We start from the raw sequence: 16,352 nt of genomic DNA on the forward strand, positions 1-16,352 counted from the left end.
GGCGACCTCCCCTATGGGGCCTATAAAAAGACCACAAAAAAAGAGAGAAAAGGGAAAGAGAAGGAAAAAAAGGAAGAGAGATAAAGTGAGGAAAAGAGAGGAAAAAGGAGGAAGAAGAGGAATTTGGGCTATCTCTAACCATTTACCCACGTTTTTCAACTTCCACCATCGTTTTTCTTCATGGTATGGGTTTTCTCTCTTGAAACAAGTGAGAAATTGATATAGATTGGTTTTCCATGCAATAATTTGACGGAATCCATGAAAAAAGTGTTTGTATCTATGTTTTTGCAAAAAACACATGGAGGATGAGACATAGATCTTCCTCCAAGGTTGTATTCTTTATTATTTCTATTATTTCAAAGAAATAAAAATTCTACACGTTAAAACAAATTTTTTTGTTGGTGGTAAAAGTATTTATTTAAAGGCTTTTGCTAGTTTTTATTCTCCATGGATGTTCTATTGATTGGGTCAGTAGGTACCAGAGTTACCGGAAGTGCCCCTACCGTAGGGGAAGCGCGCTTCCCCGATACGCATTTCGAAAGCGTGAAACGTCGCGCTTCTGAAATGTGTGGGGAAGCATCCCCTTTTTTGGGGAAGTGTGCTTCCCATTTATCGGAAACACGCTTCCCATTTATGGGAAGCACGCTTCCCTCTTTTTTTCATTTTATTTTTTATTTTTTATTATTTTTTCTTTTTTCGCTTCCCCCCTCGTTTCCTAAATTGCTTCCGGTTCGCTTCGTAGGTCGCTTCCGCGACAGTTCGTGATTTGTTTCTAAGTCATCCCATGCTTCCCGCTTCCTAAATTTTTGATAGTTTCTCGCTTTCCGTATCGCTTCTCGCTTCTGCTTTCTCGACTGACAACCATGGTACGTACACCCGAGCTCTATGGGTATACACTATGTCAGGTGTTTCATGGACAACATTCAATTTTGGGGTATATGTATTATGATTCATAATAGAAGTCATTGATGCAAATCGTGACTGGTTGTGGGTCTGTCCAACCCCAACAGAAAATAAAGGAAATAATAATAATATGAATAAAAGGGAATGCTCTGATTCCCTATATTATTCATGATTGTATACATCTGAAAAAAGAACAATGAATTCTTGAAACAACGTTTTGTGATTTCTGTTTATGGAATCGATTTAACTTGTGTGAATTCTTCCACTGTATAGTACCCCAATTAAACTTAGAGATCGTAGTGGGTTGAGACCACATCCATGCACTAAGGTGAAAGTCTTGGATTCGGTAACGAACCGGTCATAAGGGTCTGACCATCCGACCCTATTGAAATACATGGATCCGAACTTGAGGGTCAGATGAATCCAGGTTTTGGAATTAAGGGGTATGAGCGTGTTATACCAGACCCCTAAATAATTTTTAAAACTGGCATACACAAATATGGTGGGGCAACGTTAATGACAAAAATTGTTTATTTCAGAATTATATAAGTATGCCGACAGCCACCTGACCATGATCGTTCTGTATACTTGCACCCTAATGTGAGGTGCACAGTTATGGAATGTAGTGTGCATCATGCACCTAAGCATACACTACTGACTGATAGTAGTGTGGTTAAAAAATATATATATATAATAAAAGGATTTCATACGAGGTAGTCGGCTGGGCATAAGCATTTACGCTCATGGTTTGCTGAATCAAAAACCTTTATGTGAATCTGATTTACAAATGCATAATCAGGTACTTAAGGACATGAGGCTTTAATTGGGGTCTTATTCTTCAAAAAAATAAATAAATGTGTTCTCCTTGCACGATCCCCGGTCTATTGTTCCTTTGGACAGTATGACGAACATTATGTTTGTTGCAACTGGATATATATAAACTCATAGGCCATCCATCAACCACATTGTGGCTGACAGCAGAACGTTGAACGCTGCGAACACAACAGATTTGGTCTGCTGTATTGAGTAGTTCGGGTTGGCAGGGTCCTGTCAGGTCAGTCCAGCTACTCGGTTGGACTGTGCTAGCTGACTGGACATGGCCAACACCCAACCAGGTGCTAACAGACATGGTTACCAGGCCTGTTGGGCATTGTAGGCCCAGCCAAGTGGGCTCGACTGGGCAGATGGGTGCAGCTGACTGTTGTCTTTCAAAAAAAAAAAAAATATATATATATATATATATATATATTAAACAATAATATATTTTTCATATATGTTTAGTTTATGATCGTTTTACGTGCTTAACGGAATTCAACATGGAAGTGTATGTTGCACATAAAGGGTTGAACCTTTATGTAAGAAGGTGAAAGTTTTGCATGTGCGTAATGAGTATATCATGCTTAAGCAAGTGTTGTTGCAAAACTGTTTGTCATGTACAACTACATAATGACGTTGATATGCTTTTGCATGATCATAATGGTACATGTGTCTTCATGCATGCAAAAGAATGATGTTTCTTATGTGATGTATGTTTGTGATAGTAATGCATAATTGTTTCCTATGCATGTGCATACATGAAATAGATATGTTTTGCATACATATAATTGTATGAATGTTCACATGTTGTAAGTGAAGTGATTCATGAATGAAAGCATGCATTTGATATCAACAGGTGACTAAATGAAAGCGTGTATTTAACATGAATATGTGAATTCTTGTGCATGAATATGAATATTGTTGCACATCTCTAAATTGACATACATGATTGTGCATCGAAAGACATGAGATATAAAAGAATGCATTGGCTTGTCCCTTACGATTTTTGCATATGAATGCATAGATGATCAAGGTGGATCATTATAGGTTGTGAAAGCCTTGAGCTGGTGTTCTCCTTACTTTACTTGTTTATGCATTGCGAAAATCTCATTTGATATTTTGATTATAATTGCACTGTTCTATTGTTGCCACGGGTGGTAGACCGTGAAGAGCTGCACATATTGACTTGCAAGCTTATGTTTGCATATTGATTTGTAAATTTATGAAATTGATTTTAATAACAAGATAAGAAAGAGAAAAATGTAATTAATGATCCCTTGATGTTTCTTCTACAAAAAGGTAATTTTGAATTTAGCGGTTTGGGGACCGTGAGGATACAAAAACTCTGTGTGCGTCGTTGTTGCTTTTGAACCTGATATTGAGGTTCTTCTCCTAGCCACGATTTTAGAGAGAATCTGCCACTTTGCCTGGGGGTAGTGTGTAGACACAGTTGTTATTTTGGTATACAAAAAAAAGTGTCACTTGTGGATAGGTGGTCCCTGGTGTCCTCGACATTAGATAGGTGGTCTAATGTTCCGAAGGCTGTTTCAGTCGAAGGCTAAGTTTGGAACCCATTAATAAAATACAAATTGCGTGCTAAGCTACCCTGAGAACCTAACTTGACCTCGGTGATTTTACCCGTTTGGTGTATCCACGGGCAACGATAATAAAAAGAGAAACTTAAATTGTATGCATTTAATAGGAACATGCATATGAAAAAGAAGACTTGACTAAAGATAATAATATGTTTATACATGTGCATTGAAATCATGCATATTCCTGCTATGCATTAGATCATGCATATTTAGTTGTTCCTTTAATTATGATATATTTATAAATGCATGATGTTTCTTCTCTACTATATGCTAAATGTCTATATTGCTTAACTTGTGGTCCCTGTTGATTGTTAAATTTTTCCTCATGCTTAACAATTGTTTCCTATTGCATAAATGATTAATTGAATTATGAATTTGTCATGCATCTTTCTAAATTATTGCATAAATCTTATCTGTATTCTTTATGCTTATTTGTTTCATTAGAGAGATTCATATGCATAATTCTTTGGATTCTGACACCCTACTTTTTTGTGTTTTTCGAAGCCTCAGATGCCTAGTGGGGAGGACTTGCTTTTGAGAAGAGTCACGAGGGGACTACACGATTGCATGACAGATTCTTGGAACGGCGTAGCTCTTTGTTTTTGCTTTCTTTGCTTTTATTTACTTATGTCTCAGACTCTTTATATTTGAATAAATAAAGTTTGTTTTGGTATGAAAGATGAGTATAAGATCCATTGTGGTGGTGGATGTGTTTAACTGTAAAGGCCCCGAGTCTCTGGAATTGTTTCCGCACTTGTTTAAAAAAATATACCTTTTTTTCATGGGTACGAGTTGGGGCCGTTACAGGTTTGGTATCAGAGTCCACCACAAAATCTTATATTTTATCATCTTTTGTACCAAAATTCTTCTTTTTGGTAAGTGAGCTATGTCCAAGAATGCCAACAAGTCGTGTCTCGTGCTCCGGAGCAGTCTCCTTCACTGATAAGGCTATGAGGTACTTTTATGAAAGTATGTGAATTCCTTATGTATTCATAGTTTAATTCTTAATTTTTTTTAACATGAATTAAGAAATTTAGATATGCTAGTATATATATATATTATTTTTTTCAAGATATTTGTGCATTAAATCTGGACCAGGTCTGCACATGTTTAATACATGGTACATCTGTAGAGATCTATGGGTATGAGGCATGATTTATATATATGTATATATATATATATATATATATTTTTCATATAAAAATCCGGAAAAGAAAACTGTTAACCCAAGCATACATCTAAATGGAATAGAGTAAATGTTCAGATTTACTCTTTTCTTTTGTGTTTCCACCAAAACAATGCATAAAAACCAATCTATGCTCTTTCTCCTCATTCGAACAAAAGAAGAACCCATACCTTTTTAACAAATTCGAAAAAGAAGGAAGAAACACCGAATGATCGGAGAAGAGGATGGATCGTTCCTCTCTTTTTTCTCTTCTTCTCTTTTCCTTCTCCTTCCTCTCTCTCTTTCTTTTCCTTTTTTTTTAAGGCATTAATAAAGAGTTCTACAGGGTTGACGGCCCCCACTTTCCAGCCCTTCTAATTATGGCAGGAGATTGGACTTCCCATGTGGGAGTCCATCTCCAGCCCTACTTTCTAATATCCAAAAGATTCTACCTTTGACCTTTTTTTTTAAATTTCCTAATTCCATAGAATTCCAAATCTTTCCAACTTCTACTCTTTCTAAAGCTTCTAAGGGACTCTTATAGAAACCCAAATTAGTTAGCTGCCACTCCTAGTAAATTTTGGAATATATTAATTTTATATTAAAATAATTAATTAAAAATTATTTATTAATTAATAAATTCCCAAAAAATTCTAGAGGGTAACTTACCCCTTTGGGAGTCTTTTGAACCTTAAAATTACTTTAATTTAACTTGTATAATAAATATAAAGCTGTATTTTAATTGAATCTAGATTTTGGATCTGGATCCAAGATCCAAATCCATATCTATATCCATATCCAAAATCTATTTAGATCCTAAGCTGGATCAATTCCTAATTAATCTGGATCTTGGACTGAGTCCAAATCCATATTAATTTGGATCACGTGTGTTGAATCCAATTCGATCTAAATTCGGACTCGGTCCGTCGAGACAGTTTTTTTTAAAAAATTGCGATTTTTGGGCTAACCGTAGCCCGAATTCAGGAAAGTAAAATACTGTTGGACTCAGGATTTCAAAGAGCATCTAACGGTATATACTTTGAGTTTTGCTTGAATTTAACTTGAATTTTGCTCGAATTTCGCTTGAATTTAAAGGTTAAAAATTAAACTTTTTATTACCTTTCAGTTGGCTCATTTAGACCTTGTCGATGAGACTTGGGCCAAGTCCAGACTCAATTAACATATTCCTAATATCAAAGGTTTATCGATTTTCTTCCAGCACTTAGACAAATTTTCAGAAATCTCAAATTTGACTAAGTATGAAAATACACGATATTACAACCATAGGTGGTGGTGCTGCCTTTGCAGCCATCCCAATAGTCTCTCTTGCCCAACCTTGTCACCACCACCATTGGTGGTGACCCAACACCTGGTTCAGTCCCTCACATCAGCCACTCTCCCCGATCGAGCTTAGCTCGCCCCTAGATCGACCCAACCAGCCACTCGCCTAGCTACTGAGTTGGGACCCCCTTGTGTCCAGCCGAGCCCTGCTCATTTGAACCTGATCACCCATTGGGTTGTACCTGAACTCCTCCCTTCCACGTTGCAACACCGAACCCAGCTCCGTTCGACAACCTCTCGACCCTTCCCTTGCTTGGTCCAGTCTGTCTCCCCTTTGCGCACCAGCTCAGCGTGACCCAGACTGAGCATACCCTACTTCACTCGGTTGGGGTACTTGTCTCACTGACTTGGTTCCTTCGAGTGAATAGACCCGATTCGATCGCTATCATCCCCATCACACGTCAGAAATTTATTAGAGAAAAATTCTCCCAGGATTTTTGGGAATTTTTTGCTTATCGCCACGCTCTACAAAGTAAGTTCTATTGCCAAATGCGTGTAAATTTTGAATAATTAAATATATCTTCAAGATGTACATGCTCACTTATGTTTGAATGATTACAATATATATATATATGTATTGAATTTTGAATTTGGTATATCTCATATTTGGAATAAAATAATAATAAAATACTACTTTTTGCATACACCCTTTTTGAGTAAAATAATAGTTTTTTCATACACTCATTTTGAATAAAATAATAGTTTTTGCATACACCCTTTTCGAATAAAATATTAGTTTTTGCATACACCCTTTTCGAATAAAATAACATATGCATATAGGATTTCAAATAAAATAATAGTTTAGTATGCATTATACTCCAAATGAAATATTTTGAAGATGCACACATTATACTTCAGATAAAACAATACTTTCTGCATACTCACCTCTTTAAAGATAAAATATTCAAAGCATGCATAGAACAACGTGCATATCTGCTTAGCTCAAGAATAGAACTCTGGGTTCAGAGAACCTTATTGACAATATAATAGTTTGCTCCTAATAAAAAGAAAATAGTTGTGGCCCAAAAAATGCCATGGTTTTGAGAGACCTTTCTGGTGTCACAAGTACACAATAGTGCGTAGGGCATACTTCCGTTCTGGGATTGGCTCGTATACGAGCTTAAAATAAATTAACTCTCGAAGTGCGAAACAAAGTACTATTTGATAAATAAAATGTGCCTACACAAAACTTAAGATATTTCTCCGCCACATTGATGAAGTGCTCATATATACAAAGCAAGTACTGATTGGGTTGGGTACACATACAAGACTCTGATCATTTCCCTAAAAATGGGTACTTGGGTTACTGAACCCCATTCTAGCCTACACAATGTACGACACTTAAAATAATCCTTGTAATAAAGATAACCCTTCTGAACCATTATGTTCTGATCTCTACCTTAGAAAAGGTAGATGGTAGAACCTCAAGTAATTATGTTATAATTTTTTGGAGCGAGGTGTCCCAGTGGTCTCCACTCACTCATAGGTCTTCGGAGGCCGGGGCTATCCATGTGTCCTAGGTGATAAATCCCCAACTACTGCAGTAGTCCAGGATGCATCCTACTTTCTGTTCTGCCTTGGTGGTGATTCTCCCGTTCACAGACCGCCCGCTTTGAGTCCTCTAAATTCAAGTACTCGGGTTTAAAACATCTGAGAATAATATACCTCAAGAATGCTTCGGTTGTCAGTGATTGTCTTCTCCCATATACTAGGGTAGATGGTTAATTATCGAAACAAAGACCTTTTGAATTACAATTTGAAATAAAAATATGCCCTAATTATGCAAACAACTATGTTCTGTATTATATATTACTTTTCGATGAAAATGCTCCATCTGAATTGTCTAAATATGTTTAATATTCTGAATTACCAGAATTGGTATAGACTTACCAGACTGTCAGAAGTCTGACCCTTTGATGGGTTTTGTTCAGGTATAGGACAATGAATGCAGTGGGGTAGGCGGCATTGATGACTAGCACTCTCTAGAGGATCCAGGGCCCAACCTAGGACTTTTTTGGTTCATAATATTTTGTGTTCCCAAGTTTTGAACCTTCTGTACATTTTGTCAAGAATGATATAAATAATATTTTGGTTGTACTCTGATAAAAACTTTGTATTACTTTACCCCTATGGCTCGCTCAAAATTATCAAAATCAGGCTCAACATTAAATCATTTTCTGCTGTCAATATTAATTTATTTTTTTCAAAATTTACAATAAAATTTTGGGTTTTAAATTTCGGGGCGTCACAAAGCTAGGCTGTGTGTTGCATCTGTGTGTGCGTGTCTGCCTGTGCATGTGCATGTGCATGCGTGCATGTTACGCTATTCCTTGCGAGCTCATGTAATAGACTGGTGGTGGTAAAGGTTCTAATAACATTTTCTTATGGAAACTGAGTAAAGTCCAAGAGATGAGAATATCAACTTGGTAAATCCTTCTGTGAGACTGAGTGTTTTTCTCAGTCATTTCATCCATACAAGATAAAGCTAAATATCTTCCACAATTGTCAATAGAAAGTTTATATAAGAGATCTCATCTGTCAGTTCTATGTTGAAATTTTTGGTCCTATATATTTTTAGTCCTCAATTTTAGTTTCTTTTTAAGAACTTCTCAATTTCAATTAAATATGATCATGAAAATGTTTGGATAGATCAATGTTTAAAAACTTGCCGAGTCAACTACCTGTTCTAGCTGGTGACTCGGCTCGACTTGGTCCTCTACCTGGTCAAAAAATTGAATTTCCAGGTTTCTCACAAGACTCGGTCGAGTCGGCCGAGTTTTCATATCACCCGGCTATGGCTTGGTTGGGTCAACTTATGGCTCAGGCTAGTCATATGTATATGCACATTATTTATGTATTTATTTATATTATTTGAGATTATAATGATTATATTTTACATAATATACATGTATTTATACTTTTGTAACTGTATATCATATATATTTATATATGTAAGTACCTATACATCTATTTGATTAATACATTTAACAGTTAACATGACTTGACCGAATCTCCGAGTTGACTTGCTGAGTCACGAGTTAGGTACTGCCGACTTGAGTCCCAAGTTTCTAGGTTTTACATTGGAATAGATGGCTGAACAAATGTTCTGCTCAATCACGTGTTTCATATTTAAAGCATTCAGGATGTGTTTTTGTTAAGCTTGTTTTTGGCAGCTTTTCTATTAACTATTCTTTAATTGCACGTTCCTGTTGGGAGGATGTATATGTTGAATAGTTCATGTCCTTCATTTTAGCAACGTAAAATGGTACTGAATGTTGTGTAATATGAAACTTACTAGCAATTCTATGTTCGATAGTTGTAGTAGTAATTTAAATGAAACAGCCACCAAGGGTTTGATTGTGAGCATATTTCTGCTGATTTTGTATGGAACTCATTTGTGAAATTCATTATCCTAGAAACAGGGTTTAAAAGCTTATGGGTTGTTGATTCCTTTCTTGATCTGAACCTTGCTCTGAGTTTGAATCATATTTGTTCTTATTTGACTTTCTACATGTTCTATATATCCTCCATTTTGAGGTTGTTTTCTTGTCTCCTTGCCAAATTTATGTTTCTTACTGGTACAAGTTTCTGGATTTAGAATGGGCTTTGATATCATGTAAATGATGATTGATTTTTTGCAGTAAATTGTTAATTACATGCTGATGAGGTATTCTTGCTCTGCAGGGCAGTGCTTTGCGGCTCAGCAGAGTGTGTGAACTTTAGTCTTATTTCCAGAGGATCCATCATTTTGGTCTATGAGCAGCTGTTAGATAAAATTATTCCTCTGTTTATGGTTTCACCATTTACATGGGCAAAACATGCTGGTAATTTAATACTCCACAGAAAAAGGAAGGACGTGGTTTGGACGTCAAGACCGTTTCATGAAATTCTTGAGATGGATAAATTTGCCTTTGAAGTCCTTGATGGAAGTCTCCTTTGCCTTAAGATGTTAGATGAAGAGAGTGAGCTGGTCCCTTACATTTTAGCTGCTATTTTGATGGTTGATTGGGAATGCCGCATGTTGGTTTCAGTAGCATCAAATGGGAGTCTAGAGACTCTCGACTGTATTAAATATTGGACTAATTTGGATTCAGTTTCGACGTGTATGAGTATGAATAATAATAGGGTGGATCAACTTGATCCTATGTTGGCACTTGGAGAATATGCACATGCTCTTCATTGTAAAATTGGTATTCCTTTCTGGAGAGGTCTCAGTAAATTCACCATCCAGAAAGTGCAGGAGATCTTGGTTGAAACCGTCAGGCTTGCTGTCTATTCAAGTGAAGATCTTGATACAATAAATATTTGTACAGTTTGTTCAAGTTGGGTTCTGGATATGATTCATCTGATAGCTAAGGATCATGCTGAAGAACAGATTATGCTGGACAAATTGTTATTACCGAGAAAGTCTTGGCCACTTTGGGTGGCCCCTCAAGTCAACAAAGGAACGAGAGAGCCAATCCTTGTGATTGAAAGTTCTGATATTGAAGTTCATGTAAGCTGCCTTAGTTTATGTAATTGTAGTTATAGGTATATATTTGATTTCGGTTTTTGTTTCCTGATGATAATTAGGTTTACAATGAGGTAGAATATGGGCCCACACACTTCACAAGAAGCGCAAATACAAGGGCCACTAAGGGCCAAAGAGAGCACTCACAAACAAACTTAAAAAATAAATATTTTATTCGTAATCAATGCTCTAAGAAAAGCATAATTCAAAGGGGACAAGATGTTCCATATTTATACAAGAGACAAGGAAGAGAAGAGACCAACATAGCCGTTGAGGAGCTCCCAATGGCTATATGGTCCAATGACCTAAATGCCCTTTAACAAAAATAAAATTACAAATGACCTAAAAATACATTCTAAAAAATAAAAAATAAAAAAATATATATTTATATTTATACATATACATAATGCATATGTATTCACATATATATGTGTATATATATAATTATATATATGTACAAACTATACATATCTTAACACTCCCTTCAAATTAAAGGTGTCATAACCGAGAGTTTGCCAAGAATAAAGTGAAACTAGGAGAGGGAAGAGCTTTGATAAAGTAAGTCCACCAATTGATACTCAAATATCACCTATGACAATGAGATGGTTTTCTTTAGAAACTCTTCACGAACATAGTGACAATCTATCTCTATATGCTTGGTTGTCTCATGAAACGTATGGTTGTTTGCAATGTAAACTGTACTTTTGTTGTCACAACATAATTTTGATGGTTTTGTCATGTGAACTTTCAAGTCTTCAAATAATTGCCTTAACCACACCAACTTAGTGTGAAATTGTCTACGAAGAGACAATACGCATACAAGCACAAATACTTTATAAAAGATGTGCACGAAGGCACTCTCACAACACTTGAACAAAATATGCAAAAAGCGTAAAGATAGCAAACATGCACTAAGGCATGTATTTTATAGAAAAGAGCAAATGCTTGAGGCTCTCAAGCTTATTCAATAATAAGGGGGAACACCCTTATTTATACAAAAGCAAAAAGGTGCAAAGGGGGGCTCCCAAAGGAGTCGTTGGGGAGCTCCCAACGGTCACATTTGTGACCGTTGGGGGCTCCCCAACGACTCTATTGGGGGACCCCCCAATGCACCTTTATGAAAAAAGGAAAAAAATAAAAATAAGAAAAAAGAAATACAAAAAATAAAAAAAGAAAATACAACATATTCCAAATGGAATATGCACAAGATAGGAAATTACAAGAATACCCTTTTCGGGTAAAAAATAAAATATGTATCTAAATATATATACTTATATATATATATAGAGAGAGAGATACGTATACATATATATATATTATATGTATACGTATCTCTATGTATATAAGTATATATATTTATACTTACAACAATGGTTTTGGAGATACATTTTAACACCCCCCTCAAACTTACGGTGCAATAACCACAAGTTTGTCAAGAAGGAAATGAAATTTGGGCGAACATAGTGCTTTTGTGAAGAAATATGCAAGTTGATACTCAGACGTCACGTATGGTAGATCAATGACCTTCTTCAAGTATTCTTCTCTGACATAATGGCAGTCCATCTCTATATGCTTTGTTCACTCGTGAAAGATGTGGTTCTTGGCAATATAAATTGCACTTTTATTGTCACAACATAGCTTTGTTGGTTCTCTGATAAACACTCCCATATCTTTCAAAAGGCGTCAAATCCATACATTTTTCATGGTGGTAGATGCCATGGCTCTATATTCGGCTTCAGTGGATGACAAAGAGACATTTTGTTGCTTTTTACATCGCCATGAGATCAAAGACTCACCTAAGAAAACACAAAAGCCAGTGGTGGAGTGACGATTACTAGGGTCACCTCCCCAATCTGAGTCAGTATAAGCAAGTAATTTTAATTCAGAAGAAGAAGATAGAAATACTCCCTTATTCACTGTGCCCTTCAAGTATTTGATGATGCGAAGAACAACACTCATATGAACGGTTGTGGGAGCGTGCTGAAACTGACTGGCGATGTGGATAGCATGTGACAAATCGGGTCGAGTAATGCTAAGGTACATCAAAGAGCCTACCAACTGCCTGTAAGGAGTGGGATCGGTTAGAGGAACACTGTCGTCAATCTTCATTTTTGATCCCACGACTTCAGGAGTTTCCCAAACTTTGTCATCAGAAATCCTTGACCTGTCAATAATCTCACAAGCAAGTTTAGATTGAGATAGGAAATAACCTCGTTGAGAATAGGCAACCTCAATTCCAAGAAAATATGTCAGAACTCAAGTCTGACATCTCAAATTTTGAAGTCAAGACGAACTTAATACCCTTGACTCCTTGAACATCATCACCTGTAATTAGCATGTCGTCAACGTAGAGTAATAGTATCACAATCCCTGCATTAGATTTTCTAGTAAATAAAGCAGTATCAGTATAACATGAGGAAAATCTATTTTCCAGCATAACACTGGTAAACCTATCATACCAGGCTTTGGGGTCCTGTTTCAAACCATAGAGGGCCTTTCGAAGACGAAGAGCTTTATCTTTAGGAATCTTCATGCTTGGTGGGGCATCCATATACACTTCATCGTTAAGATCACCATTTAAAAATGCATTTTTCACATCCATTTGAAAAATGTTTCATTTTTTAATAGATGCAATAGTAATAAGACATCTAACTGTAACCATTCGGGCTACATGAACAAAAGTTTCTTCATAATCAATTCCATACTCTTGCCCATACCCTTTTGCGACTAGGCGAGCTTTATACCTTTCTAGAGATCCATCGCTCTTAGTTTTAACCTTATAAACCCATCAACAACCTATAGTTTTCTTTCTTATGGGTAGAGTTTGAAAATCCCAAGTTTCAGCCTTTTTAAGAGCATTAAGTTCATTTTGCATAGCTTGCCATTCTATACTTTTTTTAACTTCTTCAAAATTTCTCGGTTCAAAATAAGAGTGAATGCCACTAAGACAAGCCCTATATCGGGGTGAAAAAGAATCAAAAGAGACAAAACGAGTTGGAGGTCTCCTATTCCTTTCAGATCTTCTGTGATCGAGAGTAGGAACAAGCTCACTATATTGGTCAATAGCACTTGTAAAGGTGTCTTGGTTTCTACGAGAGTAGGTTATTGGATCACTTGAAATTCTACTTTCTTGTTCATTGAGTGAGTTATGTCCACCAACATCACCATCATTTTCCTCATCATGGTTTGATGATACATCATCACTAGGTATATCATCATTACTAGACAATAAATCAAATATGAAGGAGTAATCAAAATTTTCTTGTTGAGAAACATTTTTTTTCGAAGCCACTTTCATTTTCTAAAAATGTTACATTTCTAGAGACATATAACTTATCATCTCGAAGGTCATAACAACAAAACCTTTTTTGAGTTTCGGAATATCCAAGAAAGGCATAAGGAATAGCCTTGGGGGAGAGTTTGTCATTCTTATCCGTAAGTATAAAACACTTACACCCAAAGACTCGTAACCTATTATAATTAGGTTCAAGCTTATGTAATACCTTAAAAAGAGATATTTTCCCTAATATCTTAGATGGTAAGCGATTTATTAGATAAACAGAAGCAAGAGCTGCTTCAACCCAAAAGTTTTTAGGAATGTTTTGGGATATAAGAAGGGTCCTAGTGGTCTCAATGATGTGCCTATGTTTTCTTTCGGCCAACCCATTCTGTTGAGGAGTTTTAGGACAAGACCTTTGGTGAACAATTCCGTGATCCTCAAGGTATACCTTAAATTGATTGGAGAGATATTCTCCTCCAGAACCACTTCTAAATATCTTTATGTTACTGTTGAATTGATTTTTGATCATTGAATGAAAAGTTTTGAATCACGAAAAAACTTCATGTTTGGACTTAAGAAAATATATCGATGAATATCTGGAAAAATCATCCACAAAAATTACATAATAAGAAAAGCCTCCTTTTGAAGCAACAGGTGCGGGTCCCCAAACATTTGAATGAACAATTTCGAAAGTTTTAGAAGAGAACATAGTTCTTTGCTCAAAAGGTAAACTTTGCATTTTTCCGAGAATACAGTCATTATAAGAAAATGAGCTTTTACATAGGTCTTTTGCAAAATGTAAATAAGATAACTTGGTGATATTAGGATGACCAAGTCTTTTGTGCCACACATTTATATCTTTGTCTCGGGCAGCATTAAAAAAAAATTTGGAACTTGAAGAGATTCCATATAGTATAAGTCTCCTTTTCTAAAGTCTTCCCCAATCAATTTCGCGGACCGACGATCCTGTATTAAACATTTATCACAAGAGAATTTAATATCGCAACCATGGTCCTTGAGTTGAGAAACAGAGAGAAGGTTTAAGTTTAGTTTAGGTATAAATCTAATTTTTAGAATAAAAAAATCTTGAGTTTCAAAATTACCTATTCCTTTAATTTTGAGAAAGGTTCCATCCGCAGTGGAAACAAAAGATGGAGAAACATTTTTTGAGTAATCGGAAAGCGAAAAAATGTTTGGGGACATATGAAATGATGCACCGGAGTCCAAAAGCCAAGAGACTTTACCTGGAGAGGAAGAAGTGGATACGACAGCACCGGAGGTAGCTCCCTTGAGGAGAGGTTGAAGGGCTTCCACTATTTGATTTATAGAGAGTGTCACACTTGAAGATGCCTCTTCCTTTTATGGTACACCGGTGGTAGCCATTGCGAGAAGCTTCTTCCATTTGGGACATATGGGTTTGATATGCCCTGGTTCTTTACAGAAATGACAAATAATCTTGCTATAGTCCCTTTTTCTTCTTTGTCCGCCATTTTCACTTTGATTTTGTGGTTTAAAGTGAGGAGGACGATAGGTTTTTACATTGTTTCCGGGTCTTGATACGGCATTGACCTCATTGTTTTCTTCATAATTACAAGGAACCGCAAGAACATTTGATCCTTGTTTACATAAACTCATACGAGTCTCCTCACCACTTAGTTTGCTAAGTACATCTTCAAGAGAGGGAGGAGTAAACGAGGATAGAAGAGATTACCTTATTTGCTCAAATTCGGACCTTAGCCCATTCAAACAGTTGAAGAACCGATCTTCTTCAAGTTGCTTGTGACGGAGTTCAATTGCCTCTCCACTCCATTTTGGTTCAAGCATGGCAAACTCGTCCCAAATAGAGGAAAGATCGACAAAATATTCCCTAATAGTCATTTCACCTTGAGTAAGAGAGAGAGCCTTCTTTTGAAGATAATACTTATGAGATAAATCCCTTGGTGTATACATTTTCTCAAGATAATGCCAAGCTTCCGATGCCTTTTTGAACTTAATAATGTTGGCATTAATCTTAGTTTCCACAGATGAAAAAAACCAAGAAAGAATCTTGAAAATTTTCATTTCCCATTCATCGTGCTTCTTAGAGTACTCTTCAAGGGCTTTGATTCTTTCTTCCCCCTCAAGAATCTTGATCTCACTTCCGTTTACCACGGTAATTTTGGGTTCCGGAATTGTGCCTTGCACATAACCCCATAACCCCTTCCCTTTTATATGAGCCTCCATGTTTCCGACCCAAACATGATAGTTGGACCCATTTAATTTGAAGCCAAGAGCAAAATGAGACTCTTTTTCACCCATTAAGGAGTAGAAAGGAAGAGAGAAAATGCGTACCAACACTTTATTTCAAATTCTAACTTGCACATGATTCTTCTAAAATATTTGAGAAACAAAATCCATCACTTCAAACTTCAAATATCCGAAGGCACACTTTTCGAGGCACTCGAAAAAAAAGGAGAATTCCACGATCCTCTATTACCAACCAAGCTCTGATACCATGTGAAATTGTCTACGAAGAGACAATACACATACAAGCACAAATACTTTATAAAAGATGTGCACGAATGCACTCTCACAACACTTGGACAAAATACGCAAAAAGCGTAAAGATAGCAAACATGCACTAAGGCATGTATTTTATAGAAAAAAGCAAATGCTTGAGGCTCTCAAGCTTATTCAATAACAAGGGAGAACACCCCTATTTATACAAAAGCAAAGAGGTGCAAAGGGGGGCTCCCCAACGAC

The 16,352-nt window shown here is 36.3% G+C and overlaps 1 protein-coding gene across 2 annotated transcripts in view; it reads left to right on the forward strand.

The window, feature by feature from the left end:
- The window catches only part of LOC149845791 (HEAT/U-box domain-containing protein), a 173,375-nt gene that overhangs the window by 104,595 nt on the left and 52,428 nt on the right, over window positions 1-16,352 (forward strand). For both annotated transcript variants that reach the window (XM_089996005.1, XM_089996006.1), the window contains exon 12: window positions 9,505-10,315. In XM_089996005.1, the coding sequence (XP_089852131.1) occupies window positions 9,505-10,315 (811 nt within the window). The remainder of the gene's footprint in view (window positions 1-9,504; window positions 10,316-16,352) is intronic.

This window comes from Nuphar pumila, chromosome 2 (genome assembly GCF_984573655.1).
Source record: "Nuphar pumila chromosome 2, dmNupPumi1.hap1.1, whole genome shotgun sequence".
Taxonomy (NCBI): domain Eukaryota; kingdom Viridiplantae; phylum Streptophyta; class Magnoliopsida; order Nymphaeales; family Nymphaeaceae; genus Nuphar; species Nuphar pumila.